This window comes from Rutilus rutilus, assembly GCF_951802725.1.
Source record: "Rutilus rutilus genome assembly, chromosome: 6".
Classification (NCBI taxonomy): domain Eukaryota; kingdom Metazoa; phylum Chordata; class Actinopteri; order Cypriniformes; family Leuciscidae; genus Rutilus; species Rutilus rutilus.
In genome coordinates, this window is record NC_140214.1 from 29,783,060 (window position 1) to 29,804,681 (window position 21,622).

At 38.6% G+C, this 21,622-nt stretch overlaps 1 protein-coding gene across 1 annotated transcript in view; it reads left to right on the forward strand.

Annotated features, from left to right (window-relative positions):
* The window catches only part of LOC311292248 (uncharacterized protein), a 50,798-nt gene that overhangs the window by 25,942 nt on the left and 3,234 nt on the right, over nt 1-21,622 (forward strand). The window contains exons 24-38 of the mRNA XM_084411858.1: nt 328-456; nt 565-723; nt 2,872-3,033; nt 3,278-3,440; nt 4,539-4,720; nt 4,828-4,920; nt 6,267-6,471; nt 6,810-6,997; nt 7,095-7,192; nt 13,950-14,134; nt 18,185-18,387; nt 18,506-18,668; nt 20,019-20,128; nt 20,961-21,080; nt 21,311-21,467. Coding sequence (XP_084267984.1) covers nt 328-456; nt 565-723; nt 2,872-3,033; nt 3,278-3,440; nt 4,539-4,720; nt 4,828-4,920; nt 6,267-6,471; nt 6,810-6,997; nt 7,095-7,192; nt 13,950-14,134; nt 18,185-18,387; nt 18,506-18,668; nt 20,019-20,128; nt 20,961-21,080; nt 21,311-21,467 — 2,317 coding nt within the window. The remainder of the gene's footprint in view (nt 1-327; nt 457-564; nt 724-2,871; nt 3,034-3,277; nt 3,441-4,538; nt 4,721-4,827; nt 4,921-6,266; nt 6,472-6,809; nt 6,998-7,094; nt 7,193-13,949; nt 14,135-18,184; nt 18,388-18,505; nt 18,669-20,018; nt 20,129-20,960; nt 21,081-21,310; nt 21,468-21,622) is intronic.

Genomic DNA, 21,622 nt, shown 5'->3' on the forward strand with positions numbered 1-21,622 from the left:
GTATAATGGCTGCTAAACTGTATCATTTCCCACACAGCTGCAGTCTCTTATGACATTTGACTAAATTAATGTATGAAAGTTTTTTTTGTTTGTTAAACAGCCATGTGATCATTGGAATAATGTCAATATAAACCCCTTAAGGGTCATATAAGGTCTCCAGCTGACTGTACAGTTGACTTACAGAGATATTCAAAAGTTTGGGGTTTGGAACAATTTTTTATGACTTTTTAAAGAAACCTCTTTTGCTCACAAAGTTAATGTATATCAAAAATGAACTACTATGCATGCTGTGCTTTAAAATTTGCTGGCACTCATGAATTGTGTCAGATGCAGTTGGTGCTTCCCCTGGTGGAGATGGAGGGATGTGTTGCTGTAGCTCAGGAGGGGAAGGCTTACTCCCAAAACACTGAATTCAAATGGAAGGACAAGAGGATAACGCAAAGCATGAAATACCAGGTCTGGAATATTTAAGGAATTGAAAATTTGTTTGTTGCACTGCCTTTATTTATTTTAGAACTTCGTATCTAAGATCTTTATTTTATTTATTTTTTGTCTGTTGTTTAGGGAGGAGTAAAGGGAATGCACACGCTCCTCGTGGAGCTGAGGGCCCGGAACATCTCTCCGTCTCCATGTCCGTCTCACTCTCTTCTGACCCAGATACACACCAACCTGAGGGACCGTCTTGAACACCATGTTCAGTTCGGCCTCTGTCCTCCACAGCCTGTGAGATCACAATCTCTGTCTATTAAATTGCACTAAAATATGCATATAGCAGCTTAACATATCACTTTAGTTCACCAAATATGAAAAAATAAGATGCATTCTCATGTCATTATGTTCTTTATAAATGCCACATGACATTTATAAAGTGGCTAAAAATAAAACACGACTGTGGTTTGGCGGTTTGGTGGTTTAGATTATTTTAACAAAACTTTGTTAAATGATCAAATATTATTCCAAATTACTCAATAAGGTTTTAATGCTTTTAACAAAAGCCATCTTTGCACTGCAGATGAGGGACGTACAGAAGCTGACTTTGAAGTGGCATTAGGTATATTTACACAGAAAGGGGTTGCTTCTCAATACTCAAATTGATGCTTCCTCGTTTCCTCGTTTCCTCGTTCCTCCGTCCTCCAGCCCGTGACCCGGAAACCGATCGAATACTACGGAGCCCGGGAAGTCACCTGTGGAAAAAAAAAAAAGCAATCTGTCCGCTCAGTTTATAAACCGTACTCACGAATTCTCAAACTGTTCCCTCGGTTTAACAAATCGTGCCCACGGATTAATAAACCGTACCCACGAGTTTCTAATCCGCGCTCTCAGATTTGTAAACCGTGCCTTCAGTTTTTGCAATCTGTACCCACAAATTCATAAACCGTGCCCACGCTTTCGCAATCCGTTCCCACGGGTTTGTAATCTGTACTCACGGATTTGTGGCTCACTCTCATTTTAGAAGAACACGTTGTTAACAAATCTTATTTTATATTGTTTTATTGAATATTAAGTGGAATACATCAAATTGACATACGTCTGCATGCTTAAAGTGATTCTCAATTATAGCGGGTATGGGTGGAATATACGATTTAATATGAATGACGTGCATCAAAATATTTTGTTTATTTGTGATAATCTTAGCACTTTATTATTATTTTCTAACCTGTATTATGACTGATATTTGACGAATTGCTTTGTTCATTTTTTTTTGTAAGTTTTGGACAAAAGCGTCTTCTAAATATGTAGCCTAAAATGTAATAATAAAATGAAAGTATAAATACTCTTTTTTCTTCTTTTTTTTACATTTCTTTGTATATTTATATATATATATTTATTTATTTATTTATTTATTTATTTATTTATTTATTTATTTATTTATTTATTTATTTATTTATTTATTTATCATTTTGGCAGCTTTGGAATTCCATACATTTGGTGCTTGGCCCCCAACAGGAAGCCTTAAAGGGATAGTTCATCCAAAAATGAAAATTAGCCCATGATTTACTCATCCTCAAGCCATTCTAGGTGTATATGACATTCTTCTTTCAGACGAATACAATCTGAGTTATATTCAAAAATGAGCTGGCTCTTCCAAGCTTTATAATGGCAGTGAATGGCTGTTTCTGTTTTGAAGTCCATAAAAGTGCATCCATCCATGATAAAAGTGCTCATCACGGCTCTGGGGGGTTAATAAAGGCCTTCTGAAGCGAAGCGATGCGTTCATGTAAGAAAAATATCCATATTTAAAACTTTATCGACTAAAATAACTAGCTTCCGACAGACAGCCTATGCATCGATTTACGGTGAAAGAGTAACACTTGACATGACGCATGACGCATTGACGGACTTGGAAGCGCAGAGGAAAGAGCAAAAAATTCATGAATTAGAAGTCTAAAATTAGAATTTTTTAAGAGAAATGTCGGAGTAGCTTGAGTTTGTTGCCCAGCCCTGTTTGTTTGAACCACGAGAGGCGTCAAAGGTTACGTTACTCCTAGGTCATACATCGTCAAGTGTTACTCTTTTGGCGTAAGTCGACTGCTAGAAGCTATTTATTTTAGTCGATAAAGTTTTTAAAATTGATATTTTTCTAACACGAACGCATTGCTTCACTTCAGAACCCCCCTCCCCAGAGCCATGTGGAGTACTTTTATCATGGATGAATGCACTTTGATGGACTTCAAAACATAAACGACCATTCACTGCCATTATAAAGCTCAGAAGAGCCAGCACATTTTTTAATACAACTCCGATTGTATTTGTCTGAAAGACAAATGTCAAATACACCTAGGATGGCTTGAGGGTGATTAAATCATGGGGTGATTTTCATTTTATGAATAATATTTATATTGTAACATTGATCTTTTTTTTTTTTCACAGGCTTTAATTTGGTCTGGATCTCACAGAGTGAACTCAGGGAAGGAGATGTTGTACACTCACACCCGTGTGTCTGTGTCTGGACACACTCAGCACAACACCTTCACACTGTCGCTCAGAAACATCAGCAGCAGTCAGCGCTCCAACTACTCTCTGCTCACAGAGGTACTCCAACGGGTCTTCTGAACATGTTGAGTTTCAGTATGACAGATTTCAGTATGCACAACCAAATCATAACATTAAGACGTTTAGAGAGAAAATATAAAGAGGTGTAACTTTGTTTCAAATTTCTAGTGTGTTGAAAGGTATTAGCTTTCTATAAAACAGTAAAAGCCAATGGAATTCCCTCACCGTGATGTTTGGTGAACAAATGAAACAAATGAACAAAAGAAATGTGTGTGATTTACAGTGGCAGGTTGGAAACTGGAGTGCGGAGCTGGCCTGCAGTTCCCTGTCTTCAGGCAGGAATGTGGGGATCCAGGTTCATGCAAAACTAGACCGCAGTGAGATGCTCTGGCTGCAGGGGGCGCTGGGAAAACGCTGCCTACGAGCTGCTGCTGGATACCACACAGGTGATGATGATGATGATGATATATATATATATATACATATATACATATATATAATGCCTACTGTATAAATAAAGCCTACTGTATCATATTTGATACACAAAATTTTAAGGTCTCTAAATTAACAACATGATCAAACCCTTGCTTAACCTGTTGTACATACTCTACTGCGTGCCTTCTGTCGTCTGATTGATAGTTTATACTTTTTTAGTTTAATAGCCACCTTCAGGTTGTGGTTTGTGTGTCTTTTTGCATATCTATTAGTCAGATCAGACCAATCAGATCTTTGATAATAAACTAAGCATTTAAAGGAGCTGTATGTAAGAAATGTATTTCAAATAATCATAAAATGGCCCTGATATGTCACTGACATTAAGAAATCATGTTCATTTCAAATACTTATATCACTGACAACAGTAGTCCGGCCAGGATATTTTCATTTAAAAAGTGAAGTTGCAGCCCTCAACTGATGTTGATGTTGTCATGTTGTGTTTTGGCCTGAAGCGCCACCCTCCACCTATCTACCAATCACGAAGTCAGTAGTGTTTCGGCATCCGGGTTGCCAGCTCAGCTCTAGTTACCACAGCGGCAGCTACAAACGTCCGTGCTGGATCCTGCAGCCTATCTGGCAACCTCGAGTCAGGGGGGAGGGGATACACCGCTCTACAGTAATTTGAAAGTGATTGCAGTACCAGTTTTGGCCACAATCTTACATACGGCTCCTTTAAATATCATCTCATCTTACATATCATTGGGAGATATAGAGTGACAACTGATATTTATTATGCATTAGTAATGTATCAGTAGTCTGCTGTACTGTTATAAAGATCTCATTGATTTACATTACAAGTTATCATAATTTCATCTTACCCTTTGGTCAGAAACTGCACCAAAGTGTTTTTTTGTTTTGTTTTTTGCTCAGTTTGGGTCTCTGAAAAAAACTTTTTAGATTGTTTAATTTATATATTTATAAATATATAAAAACGTCCAAAAAACGTCCATAAAAAAAAAAAAAAAAAGTTGTGACAAAACTATGACAAAAGTAATCATGTCATATTATTTTTCTAAATGAGATTTGTATGTGTTTCTACTTGCCGTCAGAAACATCTGATGATGTCCGAGTGGCGTTCTGTTTGGAGGGGCATCACTGGTTCACCCTGGAGGCTCAGAGAGGCGGTCATGGCATTGAGAATGAGACCCTTGCCCTTATTTCTGTAGGAGCAGCCAATCAGAGTCTGCTATTTCAAGCTAAGGCATGCAAGGAGTGCCTGTGGGCCTCAGAGGTGAGGACAGCAAGGAGTTTTGATGTTACTCACATAATATAAATCTGCCAGATATCTTGTAAAACACTGTTTTTCATGTCTGGTTTTTTGATAATATATCTCTACAGGCACGGCTCCAGCAGCTGGGGTACCGGATAAGGAGTAAACTTTTGGACAGAGTTCAGAGACTTCAGCATCTTCTGTTAACATTCAGAAGACAGGTGTGTCATATCTCACAGGCTGTCCTGCTACAAAATTGAACTAGGTTAAAGTGTTAGTTCACCCCCAAAAATTGAAACAGTTACTCACTCTCTTGTCGCTCCAAAACTGTATGGCTTTCTGCATGTTTACAATTTATTTAGATGGTCCAGGTCCAGTTTAGATAAATAACTTCAAGTAACTTGTCCACTAAATCTCATTAGAGTATCTAATAGGTTCGGGTTAGTAGAATAAGTTGACATGCAGTTGCAAAGTTACTTAATAGTCAGCAGAATGTCTGTTGGAGGAGCATCAGAATAAAGAGTTAGCAGATATTAAGCATTAATACTCTAATGTGAGTTAGTTGACATGTAGTTGCAAAGATACTTATAGTTAGTGCTAGAATGTCTAATCTGGACCATCAAAATAAAGTGTTACCAACTTTATTTCTTCTGTGGAACTTTTTTTTTTGGTCCATCCACACAAGGTTTGTTGTTTTGGACACTATTGACTTTCATTGTATGGACAGTAGAACGTTCTTCAAAATATATTCATTCCAGAGAAGACAGAAAGTCATTAAGGTTTAGGATAATTTCCATTTTTTGCTGAAAACATCCCTTTAAGTGCTGTGCAAAGAGACATGTAGAAATGAACGATTTGTAATGAAAATTTTACAATCAAATATATACTGTTCATATGTTTGTTGCCAGTATTCTTTTCAGCAGGGACACATTAAATGGACCAAAAGTTACAATAAAATATTTTATTTCAAATAAACGCTGTTCTTTTGAACTTTCTATTCATCAGACTATAATAGTTTCCACAACAATTTTAAGCAGCACAGCTGTTTTCAACATTAGTAATAATAAAAAAATCAGCATATTATAATGATTTCTGAAGGATCATGTGACAGTAATGATGCTGAAAATTCAGCCTCGCATCACTGAAATAAATTACATTTGAATATATGTACTACATTAAAATACAGTTATTTTAAATTTGAATAATATTTCACTGTTTGATGAGATAAGAGACTTATTTCAAAAACAAAGAAATGTTACCAACCCCAATCTTTTAAACGGTAGAGTGTATATACGTATAAAATAAATCTCTCATTCAATTTCATGAAATGCATCATGGCATGCTTTTAAAAAAGGATTGATGAAGTTTCCATGTATGCTGGACTATTTGTCCCAATACAATTGTAGTTCAAAAATAATTAAAGCATAAATCTTTCAGTTGGAAAGTTTTAAATCCACAAATCCAGTTGAGTGTGACCGGTTGTTTAGTCTTCAGAGATATTTTCATCTATAAAAAAGGTCGCGGTATCAAATATCATGCCGATCACGTGTCATTATTCATCATCTAGGCAGGGGACAGCATGTTCCTGCTGGAGCTGAGTGACGGCCCGCTGTCTCTGTCCCAGCGAGCCGAGACCCTGTTGCTGCAGAGAGCTGCAGCGCTGTGGAAAGCATGGACCACCGGCCCGCTCCGACACTCGCTCACACGCAGCCTACCGCACGCGCTCCAGATCCTGCATCTCATGTCTCAACAGGTCCAGCAAGAGCTCAGGAGTGAGTTTGCCCTATCAAGTTCTGCGTGACACTGTTCATTCTGATTTCTTCTACAGTTGCGAGGCACAGTTCCCTTTGAGCTGCGCTGGTTGATTGACAGGAAACACGTAACTTTATTTTTCTAAAACACCAAGCACATATTTAAATGATTTTCTGTGGCAATTGAGGTCACATTATCTGTAATTGATCTTGACAGCGTTCTAGTCACATCATTGCGTAAGCATCTGTAAGCCAGTCGCAATTATGCACCAGCACAACTGTGGCTTCATGTCATCACGTTTCATTTGAACGTGCCTGTCAGTGTGTATTAGTGTTATTGTAGGTTTCATTTCTCGCAGGGCCCCTGGCCACTCTAGCTGGAGCGTACCACGACGTGACAGGGGTGCGTTTGGACACTGCGTGGCAGCGAGGAGTGCAGCTGTGGACCAGAGAGCTGACTGAGCTTTTGCCTGCGATGCTTCACGATCCACACTTGAGGGCGCCGTCTCTGACCGCTTTGCACGTTGCCGTCTTTGCAGTGGACATGGCAAGAAATATGCATTTATCTCTTTTCCTGAAGTCTTAGGCTGTTGATCGAACGGGATAGACATAATAGAGGATGTATGTCTTGTCATGTTCTTCAGGTGAGCCAGCAGACCTTTCAATGGATGGAGGCCCGATTGGCTGCCATGCTCGGGGGTGTCAGAAGACAGCTTGCACTAATGTACAAGTTCTCCAAAAGGTATGCTGCAAATCTGCCAGAACCATGGCCCATCGCCGTTTGTTCTAACAGGTTTTCTCTCTGAACTTGGCAGGAGTTGACTCACTATTTCCTGGAGTGTTTGGGGTGCCAGAGTCTACGCTTGTCTGTGTATAAAAATAGCCTATTAAAGAGGCCATTTTATGTCCTTTTATAAATTCCAGATTTTTTTCCAGGTCTATTAGAATAGGTTGTCATGCTTGAATGTAAACAACAACAACAACATTTTTCACATTATTGCAGCACCTCTCTTCCCAGTCTGTCAATAACGCTCTGTTTAGTTCCTTTCGAAAAGCGCATTGTGCTCTGATTGGTCGGTTTAAACAGTGTGTTGTGATTGGTCAACTGCTTCGAGTTTCAGAAATGTCACACCTTTTTTTTTTTTTTTTTGCATTACATAGTGAAATTGGACGAGCTCAGCACCTATTAATTTTCTGCTCATTTTTTTTTTTTTGGGGTGGGGGGGGATGTGTGCAAAAGATTGTGCGTGATTGAAGGGCTCAAAGGAGGGCATAAAGTAAACAGTGCCTGAGAAATGTACTGTATTAGCTGAACTGAAGAGTGTTTTATTTTTACCCATTTAAGTGGAAATTAAGTTCATCTTTATGTTTATAATTCTATTATATTTGAAATATGGTAAAGTTGTACTGACAGGCTTTTATGGTGAATTAAAAATATACTTTAATGCCATTGCTATTGAAACTTGAATGTCATGTATTTAAATATATACTGTATTTTGAAATGATGAAGTTGCAATTTATTTAAAATATTAACTTTCAATGTAATATCGAATGACACACTACAGTTAAAATTATAATCAACGCATCAAAATTAGTGTACTTCTTTAAAGCATGTCAAAAGATTATTAAAACAATGATTTAAAATGTACTTCAAAGTAAAATTTGTCATTAATACAAAGTGCACTTTTCATGAAAGTGTACACTTAAGTGGCCTTTTATTTCATTAACATTATATTATCTGCAAGTACAGTTTTTTAAAATACACTTTGAAGTACACTACAGTGCACAGTAAATACAATACAATATAATTTCACGTGATAACGGCAATCCAAAAGAACTCACTTTTCATATTTCAAGTTTGCTAAAGACCACCTGGTGCTGCGAGCACTACTGGAGCAATGTTCTGGAGGCAAATGAGACAAAGTTTATCTGTTTGCTAATTATACACAGCGGGATGTTTTGTTAAAAACAGAACATACCAACAACAAAACCTCATCCCCAACTGTGAGGCATATGTCTGCAGAGGGATATGGAGCTGCTCTTATGCCTCAGGGTCTGGAATGCCTTAATCATTGAGGGACCAATGAATTTTAAGTTATACAGTGGATTGGCAAGAAATGATCTAAAACTCATGCAAAATGACCACAGTCCAAAACACAGAAGTAAATCAACAACAGAATTCTCAAATTGCGTAAATTAAAATGGCCAAGTGGTCAATGCTCTGAGCTGAATTTGATTTAAATGCTGTGGTGAGATCTGGAACAGAACGTTCAAGAAGCATCCCAACAATACACATCAGCCAAAACAATTTTGTAAATATGAATGGGCCAGATATCATCCCTTCATCACAAAAAAAGTTGTTGCCATTATCACTAATAAAAGTAGTAGTCTTAGCTTAAAGGGATAGTTCACCATAAAATGACAATTCTGTCATCATTTACTCACCACCACCACCAAGTATTTTCTAACCTGGAACATATATTTAGAGAATTTCTTTTTTTATATATTATTGAAGTCAATGGTGGAAGTCACTTTGGTTACCAACCCCCCAATTTTTTTTTTTGGCTTACCCCAACACCAGAATCTGATTAATATCATAATTTGATTAATATCAATAACCCAGTTATTCACATAAATAATGCTGCTATGAGGCTCCCAGCACACATACACCACAATAGTAACAATTAGAAGTTTTGTATTCCAAAATACAATCTTTTTTTTTTTTTTTATTAGTTTTTAAAATCCAAATTAAACATACTAATATTCAATACATAAATATGTATTTATAAATTTGGGGCACTTTAGTTTGTGATAAAACTTGTTTGTATGTTTATTATTGATATGATGCCAATGAATCCAATGTGTAAGCCAAAAACAAACCACTCTTTAAGCTCACCTACAAGAAAACCAAGCTCACAGACATTAATGTCAGCAGCGTGCGATAAAGCGCACAAATGAAAGGAGTAGAGAACAAAAATAATAAATCTTTATTATTTGTTTAATAATAAATCTTTAATAAATCCAACAAGGTAACACTCAGGACATTACCAGGAGAAATACACACAACCAAGTTAACTAAAGACTTCACGGAATAATGAACAGAGGAAACTCAAGAGTTTAAATACACAGGGATAACAAGGTGACTAAATGATCAACAGGTGAATGTAATCCAATCAGAAACCATAGAAAATGAAACCAAAACAGAACGAGACCATTACAGTAGCTTCTCCTTCCGGAAGGTGCATCCTCGCGGACGTAACAAGTCCAACCGAGGAGGGAGGAAGGGGGCTTATGAGGCGGAAGAGGAGCTGGCGAATGGCAGTAAACAATAGCAGATGATGGTGGGAGAAACCAGGATGGGGATAAATTGGAGGGAGGAGCCAGGGAGGAGACAAGAGCATGAGAAGCCAGATGGGGACCCAGACCACAACCAGGACAAAGGACCACTGTGGAGTCCAGGGAGGGAGAAGCCATGATGCAGACTTGGCAGAGATCCAGGTGGATGACAGTCTGAGATGGAGCCGATGGAGGTGGAGACCCAGGCGGAGCCGAAGAGTCAATCAACCCAAGTGACACAATGATTCTGGAGACTGAGGCGGAGCTGGTAGGACTGAGGACCAATGTGGAGCCGGAGGAAAGGCGGAGCCCGACGGAGCCGAAGGGGTGGAGGGACGAAGCGTAGCTGAAGGCCTGGAAGTCCGTGGCACAGGCAGAGTGACATCTGATCAAGGTGGAGCCGGAGGGATTAAGGAGCCAACTGGAGCCGTAAGGACAATGGTCCCAGGCGAGCCAAGGGAAGGAGGAGCCGAGGTGGAACTGATTAGTGGTCATTCCAAGGTCGAGTGACTGGCTCGGAGGTTGGACGCGGAGCCAGGGGATCCTCTTGCCAAGGCGGAGCTGGAGACCAGAAGACCCGAGGCAGATCCACGCTGCAGAGTAGAGTGAGAGGAGGAGCCAAGGGACAGCAGGGGCGGGGCTGAGGAACTGGCTGTTATTAGCAGAGGAGGGGGATGCTGGGCGGGATCTGTGGAGACACAGGAGACTTGGAGCTGGACGGGACCAGCAGCAACGGGAGATTAAAGGGAATCTCCTCTTTCAATTCCTCATTGTATATTGCAGAGGCCAGCTGTAGCTCACCCTCAGTGATGGGAGTGTGGGCATGGCTGCACTCCATGCCCTCGATTCCACAAGCACACTCACTGGCAAAGGACGATGTTGCCAGCCCATACAGAAAAAAGAAATATTGAAATATATTTTAAAGTGTCAAAAATATATGTGCCATATATTCCAAATACATTGAAATACACTCACCTAAAGGATTACTAGGAACACCTGTTCAATTTCTCATTAACGCAATTATCTAATCAACCAATCACATGGCAGTTGCTTCAATGCATTTAGGGGTGTGGTCCTGGTCAAGACAATCTCCTGAACTCCAAACTGAATGTCAGAATGGGAAAGAAAGGTGATTTAAGCAATTTTGAGCGTGGCATGGTTGTTGGTGCCAGACGGGCCGGTCTGAGTATTTCACAATCTGCTCAGTTACTGGGATTTTCACGCACAACCATTTCTAGGGTTTACAAAGAATGGTGTGAAAAGGGAAAAACATCCAGTATGCGGCAGTCCTGCGGGCGAAAATGCCTTGTTGATGCTAGAGGTCAGAGGAGAATGGGCCGACTGATTCAAGCTGATAGAAGAGCAACTTTGACTGAAATAACCTCTCGTTACAACCGAGGTATGCAGCAAAGCATTTGTGAAGCCACAACACGCACAACCTTGAGGCGGATGGGCTACAACAGCAGAAGACCCCACCGGGTACCACTCATCTCCACTACAAATAGGAAAAAGAGGCTACAATTTGCATGAGCTCACCAAAATTGGACAGTTGAAGACTGGAAAAATGTTGCCTGGTCTGATGAGTCTTGATTTCTGTTGAGACATTCAGATGGTAGAGTCAGAATTTGGCGTAAACAGAATGAGAACATGGATCCATCATGCCTTGTTACCACTGTGCAGGCTGGTGGTGGTGGTGTAATGGTGTGGGGGATGTTTTCTTGGCACACTTTAGGCCCCTTAGTGCCAATTGGGCATCGTTTAAATGCCACGGCCTACCTGAGCATTGTTTCTGACCATATCCATCCCTTTATGACCACCATGTACCCATCCTCTGATGGCTACTTCCAGCAGGATAATGCACCATGTCACAAAGCTCGAATCATTTCAAATTGGTTTCTTGAACATGACAATGAGTTCACTGTACTAAAATGGCCCCCACAGTCACCAGATCTCAACCCAATAGAGCATCTTTGGGATGTGGTGGAACGGGAGCTTCGTGCCCTGGATGTGCATCCCACAAATCTCCATCAACTGCAAGATGCTATCCTATCAATATGGGCCAACATTTCTAAAGAATGCTTTCAGCACCTTGTTGAATCAATGCCACGTAGAATTAAGGCAGTTCTGAAGGCGAAAGGGGGTCAAACACAGTATTAGTATGGTGTTCGTAATAATCCTTTAGGTGAGTGTATATTTGCATTGTTGTTCACTTATATTTATCATTTTGAAATATATTCTGAAATATAACAAAAATATATGATGTTAAGTGTGAAATATATTTACATTTATAACATGTAATGTAAAATATATGACAAAATATATGGTCATAAAATGTTTAGCTTGCTAAAGAAGGGTCGAAAATGTATTTTGATCATAGTAATTCCTCTACCTTTTCCCCTATACACAACAGTAGGCTACCATATTTCACTACTGTATTATGACACACAGCTATAATAAATACTGTACTTACATTTAAATGACTGCAATGTAAAATGACAGATAGTTGCTTTCCTAGGACTATTAGGCCATATTAGGTGGCACGTACCTAACACTAAGTGCAATTATTAGATTTATTGTTGTTTTATTGACATCTTTCCTGAAGTCATTTAAATATTGAAAATATGCACAATATTTATGATGCAAGTATAACAGTGACACTCCAACAGTGAAGTGCACTTAAACAATAGATAGAACTCAGTGTCTAACACTGCATACACACACTATTAAATAACTGTATTCAATTCTGTAAAAATAGGGGAAAAAACTCTGCATTCTGTGTGTTATTTCCTACATAAAATTGTCATTTTAGGCCAATAAAGTCAGCAAAAGGGCAGCTGTGGCCTACTGGTTAGGGCTTCGGGCTTCGGGCTTGTAACCGAAGGGTTGCCGGTTCGATCCCCGACCAGTAGGAAAAATGTGGGCGGGGGAAGTGGTAGAGCACTGCTCTCCCATGCCCACATCCATGGCTGAAGTGGTCTATCTAAAAAATAAATTGAAAATGTGTTGTTTGTTTGTGAAAATGTTAACTTTTTAAATTTCAAAATATATTTCAAATGAAACAATTTGCAAAAGTTAAAACATATATGTAAACATATATGAAAATATATTTACATATATTTAACTAAAATATATTTATTGGGCCAATTTCAAATATTTGCATATATACCAAAAATATATTTTGAAAATATATTTCAAATATATTTCTTTTGTGTATGGGAGCTCACGCACCTGTTCAGACTCCCTGTGGGGCTCGGGCTCCGGGACTATGATCGGCTCAGGTGTTGACTCTGGTCCTGGCATTGCGGCAGACTCGGGCTCTGCGGTGAGCTCTGGCATACTCTCAGTGTAGGGTGTGGGATGCGGCTGGCTGGGGTCTAGGGCTGGTGATGTCTTCCTGGTTGGTGACGGTTAATGGGGATCCACAGATCACCAGCACCCACTCCACACTGGCAGCAAATGTCCCTCGAGGACCATCAAGGTTCGGAATCTCTGGACAATATGGTACTCCATATACCAGCAATGCTACATGGCATGAATAGTTTAAGAAGATAAAATATACTTTTTTGTTTCACTTTTTGCTGTGTCTGTTTATACAGCTGCTGTATTTATTGTCACTTGGTGATTGAAGCTGTTTGTCAGTATTTGTCTTTTTGTGATTGAAAGATAAATAAGAGGCAATCTGGCTCTGGAATGTGTTGTTTTTGAAATCATGCTGAATGTTTATTGCCGCTGTTATCATTGGTATTAGGCAAGCGTTCTCTTGGCGCTCATGCACAGTCTTCACACAAAAGAGCACTTCAGTCTATCGCTTGAGGCTGTTGCAGAGACTTTCTATTTGTTATGGTGAAATCACAAAACAAAATCCAAACAAAGTGTCTCTGCTCTTGATATACAATCACTGATGAACATCTTTGGTTTTAATAAGAAAAAGAAAAGAAATTGAGGGCGGTTTAGAATCCAGAACCTCTGGCACGCTTAACAAAAATTGTACCACCAGTCCAGTAGGTCTCACCAATGTTTAAAGCGTTTTAAAAAAGAGGTGACATGACAGCGTTATCGTTAATTATATACATTTTGATTTGGACTTACAGTAGCAGTGATTCATACAGAAATGTACAGTATATATTTCCAAACTTTTTCTCCACAACTCTCTGTTCCTCCAGTGAGGGTGAGCTGATCTTTAGGGTGCCACTTCCTGTGGGCCCGTGGCTGAAGGTGAAGGAAGCAGGTGTGACTGAAGTTCTTCTGGAGGAGTTTGTCCTGAAGCCTCTACTGGCCTTGAACTCTCTGAGTCCTACAGCAGAGCTCTACCGGCTGAAGAGGAAGATAATGGACAGTCCCGTCAACTGTGAGTTGTTATGAGTGTTTAGCTCTCACGGGCCTTCATGTTGAACACATGTTTACCAGCTCTAGACCAATAATTGAGTTAATCTAGACCCCTGGGATTTTCGTATGTCAGATGCATTTACTATTCATGAGACTGAAATTACTACTTAAAGAGAGTTCACAAAAACAATATATATATATAACAATCAGAGGTGGAAAGAGTACTGAAAATTTGTACTCAAGTACAAGTACCGTTACATTGCTGAAATAATACTCAATTACAAGTAAAAGTACTGGTGTCAAAAAAGTAATTAAGTAAAAGTACAAATTACTCTTCTCAAAAACTACTCAGAGTACTAGTTACTAATTACTTTTTAGCTGGCGATAGTTAATGCATTACCAATAAAAATATTCAACAAAATCATAGATTTATGTAGAAAATAGCTACTTTTAACACGTTTTTACCTTATTGTCAAAGGACATTAATTAGTGGATACTGGAATTTCTAACTTCAATATGACACCTTGAAATATGTCAATATTCAGTAGGCCTAGCCTATAATTTTTAATACCATCGGGAAAACTACTACATACTAAATATTTTAATATCTACATTTTTGTCCATCCATTTTGTCAAGGCAATCATTATTTTCAAGCATTGAAAAGCACAACACTCATTGTAACAGTAATCTATTTGAATGGAAAAGTTTAATTCAAGTCTTCTAAAGAGACACGTCCACTTTATAAGGTGAGATTTTAATTTAGGCTTTTGTTTACATATTTAAACATTGATCAATAACCATTACAATAATCTAATATTTAATCACTCAGTGTATTTGTCTTTACAATAGGGTAACGTGAACTGTTGCAATAGCTCACACACAGCACAAGGAAGCTTGATTTCAATTCAAACTGAATTTAATTTGCAAAAAGACTATAGATTTTTCATAACTTTTGACAGCGTTTAATTCAAGAGCATGGAGAGATTGGAGTTGGACGTCATTTGAGTCTGCAGTGAGAACCACTTGGAGAGATTCGCGATTACACATGATATGACACACAGTCCGAGAGCGCACACTCAATATCCGAGTCCAGTTCATTCGTATATTTGAGAGCTCGCGTCCAGTTTTCTGCGATTACATGAATGTGCCCTCGCGTTATAATATTGTTCGTGACATTTGCCATTAAAATATGCCATAGAAACTTGCAGGTATTAATAAAATTATGCGTAATAGGCCTACCTGCAATCCCGCGCTGAGAGGGGGCGGGTGTGTCAAACTCGCTGTCGTTGAGATGAGAGAATGAGAACGCGCAGCTGGTAAAATATTGATATTTTGACAATACTATGTAGTTTGTTGTTCCAAACTTTCAGTCCAGCCATTAATCACTCTTAGCTCCTCGCCTCCTTCATGATCAGCTCTTCAAAACCTGCTGCGACTGCGGCGGCTTTCATTCAGTCCAAATATCAGGGGTATTATTGGTCCGTTTACGATCGAATATTTTATTGGCTACCGAAATGCCATTCAAAGATTTGAATATCAATTCAAATTGTACTCAGTAACGAAATGTGATTTTACAAGTACCGAAGTAGATTACTTAGCTTAATATGTACTTGAGTACAAGTAAAATTACAGATTTAAAAATATACTCAAAAAAGTACAAGTACCCAAAAAAACTACTTAATTACAGTAACGTGAGTAGTTGTAATTCGTTACTTCCACCTCTGATAACAATATATAAAAACAGATATTGTTTTGGGGGGGAATTCCATACAATGAAAGTCAGTGGAGACTGATGTTGTTTGGACCCCAAAGTTCTTCAAAAATGTTCTTCTGTGCTCAGCAGAATAAATAAAGTCGGGTAACACTTTATTTCGATACTCCACTTTACAAACTATAACTATAAATATCTTTGCAACTACATGTCACCTACCATGTAGTCATTAGAGTATCAGTAGACTTTCTGCTTAAAGTCTGCTAAGACTTTATTGTGATGTTTCCCAAAAAGACAATCTACTAACTATACCTATAAGTAACTTTGCAACTATACGTCAACTTATTCTACTAACCTTAACCTTAACAGTCTACTAATATTCTAATGTGTTTTAGTTGACATATACTATAGTTGCACATTAATGAGGGTTAGTTGACAGTAGTTGCAAAGTTAAAGGAGCTGTATAGTAATTTGACCGCTTTATAGTAATTTGAAAGTGATTGCAGTACCAGTTTTGGCCACAATCTTACATACGGCTCCTTTAAGTACTGTTTTGTTAGTAGAATGTCAAAAGTGGACTATCGAAATAAAGTCTAACCCAAAAGTCATAAAGGTAATAAAGTAAATGATGACAGAAAAAAATGACTTATGTGGTAGATTTTTCCAATTCTACAATCGACGTCCCCGTTCAATAATAGTCATCTAACTAAGGCCCTATCCACACTACTGCGTTTTAGTTTAGAAACTGAGAATTAAAACGAATACGATCTCCGTCCACACCAGCGTTTTAGCTGCGTATTAGAATTGCGATCTCCGTCCACATTAAAACGACTGAAAACGTGGATCACGTGACCATTCACCAACACTGGGCGTGCGCGTGCCGGTGTAAACCTAGAGACTTTCAAACATAGACTGTAAAAAAATGCTTTCAAACATCGAAATGTCATTTATTAATATGTATTTGTGTCAAAATGACATATAAACATCTTTTCCTATTCTATTTTGCCTGGAAACGCTTCCAACACGCTTGCGTGTCGCATGAAAAATAGGCGTCGGTTCTATTTCTAGCATGCACGCGTTTACCGCGCGAGTAAGAAACTGTAAGAAACTGTTCCAGCGGGTGGAGTTTACTGGTACTGAATATTACCTGTGTATACTCCATGACTGATGACACCCAATCATAGAGCCGAGCGTGAGCCTCTGCGTCATCGTTTCTAAAGTCCTCCGTTTTGTCTTCACTAAGGCCCTGTTTACACGAGAACGCTCGCGGGTGAAAACGTAAAAATATTTTATCAGATGTGCCTTTCGTTTAGACGGCGACGGCGTATTTGGGGCTTAAAAATGCAAAAAAGTGAAACCATCCTCCAGAGTGGAAATCTTAAAAACGCTCCACCGTCGCGTTCCCATCTAAACGCAAAAGTCTGCTAGACAGTGAAGGCACTGATCTGCTCACGGTGGCTCTCGTCGCGTACGCGTTTACGTCACAGACATGCGCTACATCGAATTTCACACACTTTTGCGTCAACATATGCACGCAGATTCCCCCCCCCCCCCCCCCATAACGCTCGTCTAAACGCAGAATAAAAAGTAATAACGCAACGCTACTTTTGCGTTTTCTCTTCAGATCGTTTCCGTGTAAACAGCCTTATTCCGAAGATTCAAAACGCAAAACGGGGTCGGCAGTTTCTAAATTTCTCCGTTTTAGGTCTTCGTTTTTGCCGTTTTAGTCTGGACGGGAGGTGCAAACGTAGCAAAAGGTCTCCGTTTCTAAACGAAAACGCAGTAGTGTGGATGGGGCCTAACTTGCTTCCCTAAACTAGCTTACTTGCTGCGCAGCAATAATCGACAAACAGACTTCAGCAAATGTCCTCTAAATGCTTTAATCACGGCCGGAGGATCTATCGAGCAGTTCTCAGAGAATCTCCCCCAAGAACCAAGGCCGGAGGATCTCAGACAAATTCCATTGAGAATCCCACCAGTAGTAAGAATACAACAGTTTTTATAGAATAAGGGGTATGGCAAAATGGCATGAAACATTACACAATTTGATTGGTTCTTTTTAGACAAGCCCTTCTGTTGCCAGGTAATGATTCCTTCATAATCACAGGGTTTCAAACCTAGTCATCTGTCTAGTTTCATTTCCCCTGTTTGTTATTAATACACACACACACTCAAAGTCATGTGTTTTCCCTTGGTTTCGAACAGTACATTCTGTTCAAATGTTAGATGTTAGATGTTAGAGTTACAAAAAGTTTGATGTACAGTTTACTATTTTATTCATTAAAAAATCTATCACACTTATTTCAAACATTATTCTTCATTTCCTCACATCTGTCTTTGTACTTAATTTTCCTGTCCAGATCAGGCATTTCTAGTGGCAGATGTCTATTTGGTGTCATTTGATGGACATCTGTTCAAACTCCCAGCATCCTGTGACTTCATCCTAGCAACTGATGTCATCAAGCAAACCTTCAGCATTGCACTTAAATCTGTCAGGTTCAAACGTCGCTCGCTTGAGGTGCAAATGCAAAACACGATAATTGCAATCCACCCAAATGGAGAGGTACATCTTACTGTTATTTTGAGACCCAATATTAGTGTCATGGCTAATTTAGAAACTTTATCTTAAAAATGAAATATGATCTAATTAAACAGATTTATTCAAAAAATATATATTTTAGGTGGAAATTAATTGCCAAGTAACGCACATACCATACACTAACCACGAAGTGGCTATCAGAAAAGATGGGAACATCATTGAGGTGTCCAATGAGAGAGGACTTCGGGTCTTATGTGACCATCATCTAGAGGTTTGCAGTGCGATCCTAGAGGGATGGCTTCACGGTAAGATCAGTAGCTTGTTAACTAAATTACTTCTAGAACAAATTTTTAGCAATACAATTTTGCCAAAACTCAAGACAGTTCTACCATGTGCTTCGAGCTCTGATGGTATATGCTATTCTTTGACAAGTAAATAAATAAAATGATTTGACATAACAAATAAACACACACACACACTCACACACACTACCCCAAACTTTTGAATGGTACAAAAACAAAAAATGTGTATATACATATACATATACACTACCGGTCAAAAGTTTGAGATCGGTACGATTTTAAATGTTTTTAAAAGAAGTCTCTTCTGCTCACCAATCTGCATTTATTTGATAAAAAAATAAATAAAAAACATTAATATTGTGAAATACTATGACAATGTAAAATGACTGTTTTCTATTTTAATATATTTTAAAATGTAATTTATTCCTCTGATGAAAGCTGAATTTTCAGCATCATTACTCCAGTCTTCAGTGTCACATGATCCTTCAGAAATCATTCTAATATGCTGATTTTATCCTCAAAAAACATTCATTATTATTTTCAATGTTGAAAACAGTTTTTCTCAGAATTATTTGATGAATAGAAAGTTTAAAAGAACAGCATTTATTTAAAATAGAATATGTTTTAACATTTTAAATGTCTTTACTGTAACTTTTGATCAATTTAACTCATCCTTGATGAATAAAAGTATTGATTTATTTTATTTATTTCCCCAAACAAATTTAATAAAAATTCTTACTGACCCCAAACTTTTGAACGGTAGTGTATATATATATATATATATATATATATATATATATATATATATATATATATATCATTCTTTTTTTTTTGTGATGGCAAGTGATTTTTTTCAATCAACAACTTTAATATATTTTAACATTTTATTTATTCTTGTGATGGCAAATGTTGTTGCTGATTTGAGTACATAATTTGCAATGCTTCCTGGAATAAACAGCGAATGCCTTCATAAAATACTTTTTTTTAATGTTCAAATAAATGGTTTTCTTTGTGTTAAATGTTTTGAAGTTATGATTCATCTCTGAGCTGGCTGGTTTAGTTCAAGGCCTAGAACAACTTTTAAGTGGTTATGAAAGAAAAAAAAAAATCCTTGTGAAAAATTCCTCTTGCACCAAGGAAAGTGTTTGTGTGTGGGGGTGGGTGGGTGGGTGTAGGTTGTCGTGGGGGGAGGGGGAGGGGGGCTAGTATTCACTTCTCCAGAATAATGTTAATATTCTGTAACATGATGTGTTAAGAGATTGAATGGCACTTAAAACCACTGCTCTCTGGTTGCGGTAAATCATTCTAAAACCATCATGGTCTAACATGTTATTTTAATCAATCGTTTTACAGGTGTGTCCACTGGTCTTTTAGGAACCAATGATAACGAGGCAGCTAACGAGCTTCTTCTCTCAGATGGCTCCTACACACACAGCGTGCTTCAGTTCACTCACAGCTGGCAGGTAGCGAAAGAAACCTGTGAGGAATGTTTAGCATTTGAGATCACAGCACAGCTAAAACAGACAGACACCAACCACAGAAATATTTCTATTATTTTGCTTCATATGTACATAGCCTGCGCATGCTTTTTGGTATTTCATATAATAATGTTGAAGGAAAAGTTCAACTCATGTACTCTCTGTCATTTCAATCCGAACATGAATTTCTTCCACTGAACAAAAATGTGAAACTTTGTAGAATGTTCACACTGCTCTTATCCATTCAGGCATATATTGACCATGGACTGGATATATGGAGTATGGACTGATAATAGATACACAGACACGCTGCTGTGAGAATGTAAGATCTGCTGAAGCTGCTGCGTGAACAGACAGACATAAATCCCGTAACAGATCCAGGTGGAGCTGGGGGAGGTGGAGGGTTTCAGAGGAACTCTGATAGCGCGATATAGGATTAGCCTACAGCAAACACTGAACCAGACTATTTAAATGTTGAGCAAGCAATCTCATTGGCTGCAGGATCATCAGAGGCCAATCAGTTTGTGCCATGCGGTTATTCGTGTGATTGCTTGCAGATTGCATGTAAAGGACCTATCAGAGTTTCGTGTCTGGACTATATATTTAAATTTCTTGTAATTTTAGTCAACTATAATTTGCTGTTTTCAAATTTATGAACTGTTGTGGTTCCATACAGGAAAAAAAAACAGTGTCAACATTAATCAAAACCTCTCTTGTGTTCCACGGAAGAGAAGAATGTCATGCGGATTTTGAACGACACGAGGGTGACCACAGAGTGTGTGTCTCTAATGTGATATTTTGATGCCCTTTGCTTTAGGTGGATTCGGAATGTGCCGGCAGGAAAGCTGAAATCTGCCAGAATGGCACTGCCGACTCCCTGTGGTGCAGATTTCTGTTCTCCTCCACAAATTCTCCTCTGAGCCCCTGTTTCAGAGTGGTAACTACTGTCCTCTGTTTTCTCTCACTCAACGACATGTGCTAACAATTACATGTATATAAAGATCCCTTTGATTAGATTGATCAAAAGACATCCACTCCTCGGGGGAAGTGAGGAAATACAAAAGAGAATGAAAGACTGCAATAGTAAACAACACAATGAACTTCAGATGAAGAATTCTCTCTGTCACACAGTTTTTATGAGCGTTCATTTTTCGGATCTTTTATTAGGTGGACCCTGTGCAGTTCATGCTGAAGTGTGAAGGATTGGAGTGCTTAAGTGATGAGCGTGCAGATGTTTCCAGACCAGACTTTTGCACACTGGCCTCTGCCTATATCCATCTATGCAATAGAAACTATGTTCCACTGGAGCTGCCAGTGCAGTGCGGTCAGTATTCTCCCTTCTCATGATGAATGCATACCAAATCTATAACTGTATTTTAAATAGATAATCACTAGGACTGCACAATTTGGTCAAAAAATCACGTTGAGAATAATCTGACAAATATTGGGGTTGTAGTTTGATCTGGGAAATGGCGAGCA